The sequence below is a fragment of the Rhincodon typus genome, chromosome 5 (assembly GCF_021869965.1).
Source record: "Rhincodon typus isolate 14 chromosome 5, sRhiTyp1.1, whole genome shotgun sequence".
In the NCBI taxonomy this organism is placed as follows: domain Eukaryota; kingdom Metazoa; phylum Chordata; class Chondrichthyes; order Orectolobiformes; family Rhincodontidae; genus Rhincodon; species Rhincodon typus.
Window position 1 is genome coordinate 104,981,277 of NC_063336.1, and position 4,089 is coordinate 104,985,365.

At 38.5% G+C, this 4,089-nt stretch overlaps 1 protein-coding gene across 1 annotated transcript; it reads left to right on the plus strand.

Moving 5' to 3' along the window:
- The first annotated feature begins 1,157 nt into the window (after positions 1–1,157).
- LOC109920261 (potassium voltage-gated channel subfamily F member 1) lies at positions 1,158–2,652 on the plus strand. Its single transcript, XM_020520304.2, has one exon. It carries the CDS (start codon positions 1,195–1,197, stop codon positions 2,650–2,652), a length of 1,458 nt encoding a protein of 485 aa, XP_020375893.2. The 5' UTR covers positions 1,158–1,194.
- Positions 2,653–4,089: the final 1,437 nt, after the last annotated feature.

Here is a 4,089-nt window from a genome sequence, read left to right on the forward strand (position 1 = left end):
CAAATTAGGCGACTGCGGCAATCTTGACACTATAGTCAAATAATGTTTTTCTGAGGAAGGGTCACTGGACCTGAAACGTTAACTCTGATTTCACAAATGCTGCCAGACCTGCTGAGCTTTTCCAGCAACTTCCGTTTTTGTAATAATATATTGGGTCGTTTTTTTCAACTTTTTTCATTATATTTAAGGAAACGTGTAAAATTGCATGTTCGCTTCGTGAACTAAATATTTTGCCCCGATAATGTGTAGGCACTTGATATAATTGGTCAATTGATGTAATTGGACACTGTAGGGAAGCTGACTTTGGTGTTGAACATGACAGTAGTAAACAAGTGCTATGAAAGGTAGCTAATTTGTTCTTAAAAGAAGAAAAACCTGTATTGAATTAGTTCAGCGGAATATAAAATTACGCTTTGCGTATGACTCACCAACCATTTAGCTGTAGTTTTGTAAATGGGCTTAATGATTTTGCGTTTTGAATTATAAAATATGAGGAGTGTAATCGATTTTACTGTATCGTTAACAGTTTTCAATAGCTGTGCAGTTTTTTCACCAGCAGGGAGTGTGGCTTGCTGCTACAGTTTGTTCATATTATCTCATGTGGAAGGGAAGAATTTCAATCCGCGTCCAAGAGACAGATTATGTTACCTTTCTGATCCGAACTGTTGACATTCTCCAGCGCTGTGGATGCAGTGACAAAATTCGCTTCACTTTGTGCAACGCTACAGATGCACTGTCGTCAAATAATCGTCTTGCAGCCCTTTTTTAAAAAAAAAATCAGACTGGCTGCAAGAAAGATAGCTTTCTTCAAACCCACGTTTCCGAGGTTTTGTTCTGGTTTGACGAGATTAGCAACATGACAGATTGCCTGGTGTCCCGTTAATTGAATATATCTCATTAATCAAATACTAGAGAGGATGACGTACTTGGATGGCTCTCCTTTGAGGTTTATAAGTAGGCGATTCCAACTTCCAACGGTGAGTTTTTGATCTAAAACGCTTTCTTCACCATATTTCCCCCATTGTGAAACCAATTCTCCCGATTGTATTCCGGTGGTTTGGTGTGTGTGTGTACATGTATACATTTCAGGAAATACCGAGAACATCGATGCAAGTTGGGGTCGCGTTTAGACATTTCTCAAAGGAGCGAGAAGTGTGTTGGTTAAACTCGATTTAGTGTGAAATACTCAAAAGCATGGGGACGGAATCGAGAAGCCTGTGTTCTGCTCAGTCAGGCGCTTCGGAAGATCAGGAGATGGTGGTGAACATTGGCGGCGTGCGGCACGTTCTGTACGGGGCTGTTTTGAACCGATACCCAGAGAGCAGGCTGGCGAAACTGCTCAATTGCAGCGGCTACGAAGCGATCTTCGCCCTTTGCGATGACTACGATCCGAGCAAAGGAGAGTTTTACTTCGACCGAGACCCGGACTCTTTCAAATGTGTCATGGACGCTTACTATTTCGGGGAAATCCACATGAAAAAGGGAGTTTGCCCCATTTGTTTCAAAAATGAGCTGGACTTCTGGAAGATCGAAGTGGACTTTTTGGACGAATGTTGCAAATGCCTCTTAGGCGAGAAAAACGAAGAGCTGGAAGAAATCGCGAAACAAGTGCAGCTTATTTTGGCCGACCGGGGCAAATCGGCTGATAGCTGCTGGGGGAAATCTCAGAAATTCCTCTGGAAACTGATGGAAAAACCTGACTCGTCCTGTCTGGCCAGAGTTATTGCAGTTTTATCTTTTCTGTTCATCTTAATTTCATCCGTGGTGATGTGTATTAGCACTATCCCTGATCTACAAGTAACTGATGAGGAAGGGAGTCCGGTGGAGCATCCAATTCTCGACTGCATTGAGACGGCTTGTATCGGTTGGTTTACAGCCGAGTATATAATGAGGCTGATGGCAGCCCCCAACAAACTCAAATTTGTCCTGTCTTTCATGAACATTATCGACGTGCTGACGATTCTGCCTTTCTATGTGAGCCTGATCTTGACCACAGTAGGGGCATCTCTCATGGAGCTGACTAATGTACAGCAGGCGATCCAGGCCCTTCGGATCATGCGGATAGTGCGGATTTTTAAACTTGCGCGCCACTCCAGCGGTCTCCAAACACTCACGTACGCACTGAAGAGAAGCTTCAAAGAACTGGGTTTATTGCTCATGTACTTGGCCGTTGGTATTTTCGTTTTTTCCGCTTTGGGCTTCACCATGGAACAGAGCCACCCCGAAACCCTCTTCAAAAGTATTCCCCAGTCCTTTTGGTGGGCAATAATCACCATGACCACTGTTGGATACGGGGATATTTACCCAAAGACAACATTGGGGAAACTCAATGCGGCAATTAGCTTTCTTTGCGGTATAATAGCCATCGCATTGCCAATCCATCCTATTATAAACAATTTCGTACGCTACTACAATAAACAAAAGGTCTTGGAAACGGCTGCAAAACACGAACTTGAACTAATGGAGTTGAATGCTAAGAATGAAGAGAGTGGATTTGCTGGAAAGGAACATGTAGACATTGTGGTCACTAAAACCAATAGCAGTAGCAACCTCTCTCTGAGTAACAGTCTGCTAAATTCTTACAATGACACTTTCATTCCACTTTTATCAGAGGAAAAAATGCATCGAAATAGGCTTCAAAGCTGCAAGTAAAATAACAGTGTGCTAATATAGTAAATTTGGACACGTGCGGTCTATTATATGTATCAGAATGCAGAATTTCGATCGTCTTAGGCCTTGTCAAGTATCGACCCATCAGACATTTATAACTATGCATGCTGATACAAGGATCACTATGAATAAACATCAGATACCGTCAATATTATAAATAGTCATAATAAACTGTACTTATGTAATCATTTGGCACTGAGGATTATAATTCAATTCTTAGCTTTTTACAAAGGAAAGATCATCAGCACCAAATACAGTTGGAAATTTTCCATTGGACATTTTAAGTTAGCTTTTAATTATAATTAAGTGGATAGAGACCTATAAACTTGAATTGTTGCATAAAGTTACACAGGATGATATTCTCCAGACAAAAAATAACTCCATGATGAATGTTGGGAGTGGTTAGCACATTTTAACGTCATTGCTCATATTTACAGACTGTCAAATTATATTACATATTTGGTATTGCAATAAAGTATAAATTCCAAATGTATCATGAACTTTGTGGGACCCAACATAAGAGATTTGTGATAAATGTTGATCATTGTCAAGTGATAATTGTAAGGAATAGTTGCCAATTGATGCCTGTATATCATTAACAAAGAAATGAGCATGTTTCAAACTATAAAAAACTCCAAATTTTGAAACTAAAATATAGTTGGAAAATGGTGTAGAAATACAGGAAACTCAACATCTGTAAAGGGAAAAGGCAAGTTATTGACATTGTGTCAATGCTGAGCCAAAAGTTCACTTCAGTTAAAAAAAAAATAAAATGTTTATAAATAATTATTTGGAAGCTTTTAATGTTATTTTAGTGCCTGGAATCATAAAATAAAATCAAAGTGCTTGATATTCATGCAATGAACTTGTAGTTTAGACACTTAATCCATTTGAACATACAACTTATTTAAGAAAACCAACTAATAAATATTCAGAATCAATTTTGGTGGAGGATTCAGCACAATATATGGCACAGAGTGCAATTATTTCAGCATGCAATGTTTGAATAATGAAAATGCTGTTAGCCAAATAATGCAAAATGTGTGTGCAGATCACTTCCAGTTTTATACAAGTAAAATGTTGGCAACTTTGTTTATGTTTAAAATTATTTTTAGAATAATCACTCTTTTTTATATTTAATGGTATTAATAATATTCTGGATATTCTTTGTTAACTACTAATGGAATTAATGCTCCAAAATCCAGGCACTTGGTTTTTTGGAATGGCAGTTTTCCATATTGTCCAGTTCCTATTTAGAAATGTCCATAGTACAATATTTACATTATCTCTCTGCTGATCTTGTCACAGTGTCAGTCTTTATTGGCTATACGTGTATTACTGCTTTCTGTTTGTTTTAGTTGACTTTATAGTATGTGCATTTTCAAGTGTGCTTTTGAATAGTTAAAAATGTCACTGCTA

Excerpts from the sequence above, each read along its gene's own strand:
- LOC109920261 (XM_020520304.2), top strand. The coding sequence starts at position 1,195 with ATGGGGACGGAATCGAGAAGCCTGTGTTCTGCTCAGTCAGGCGCTTCG.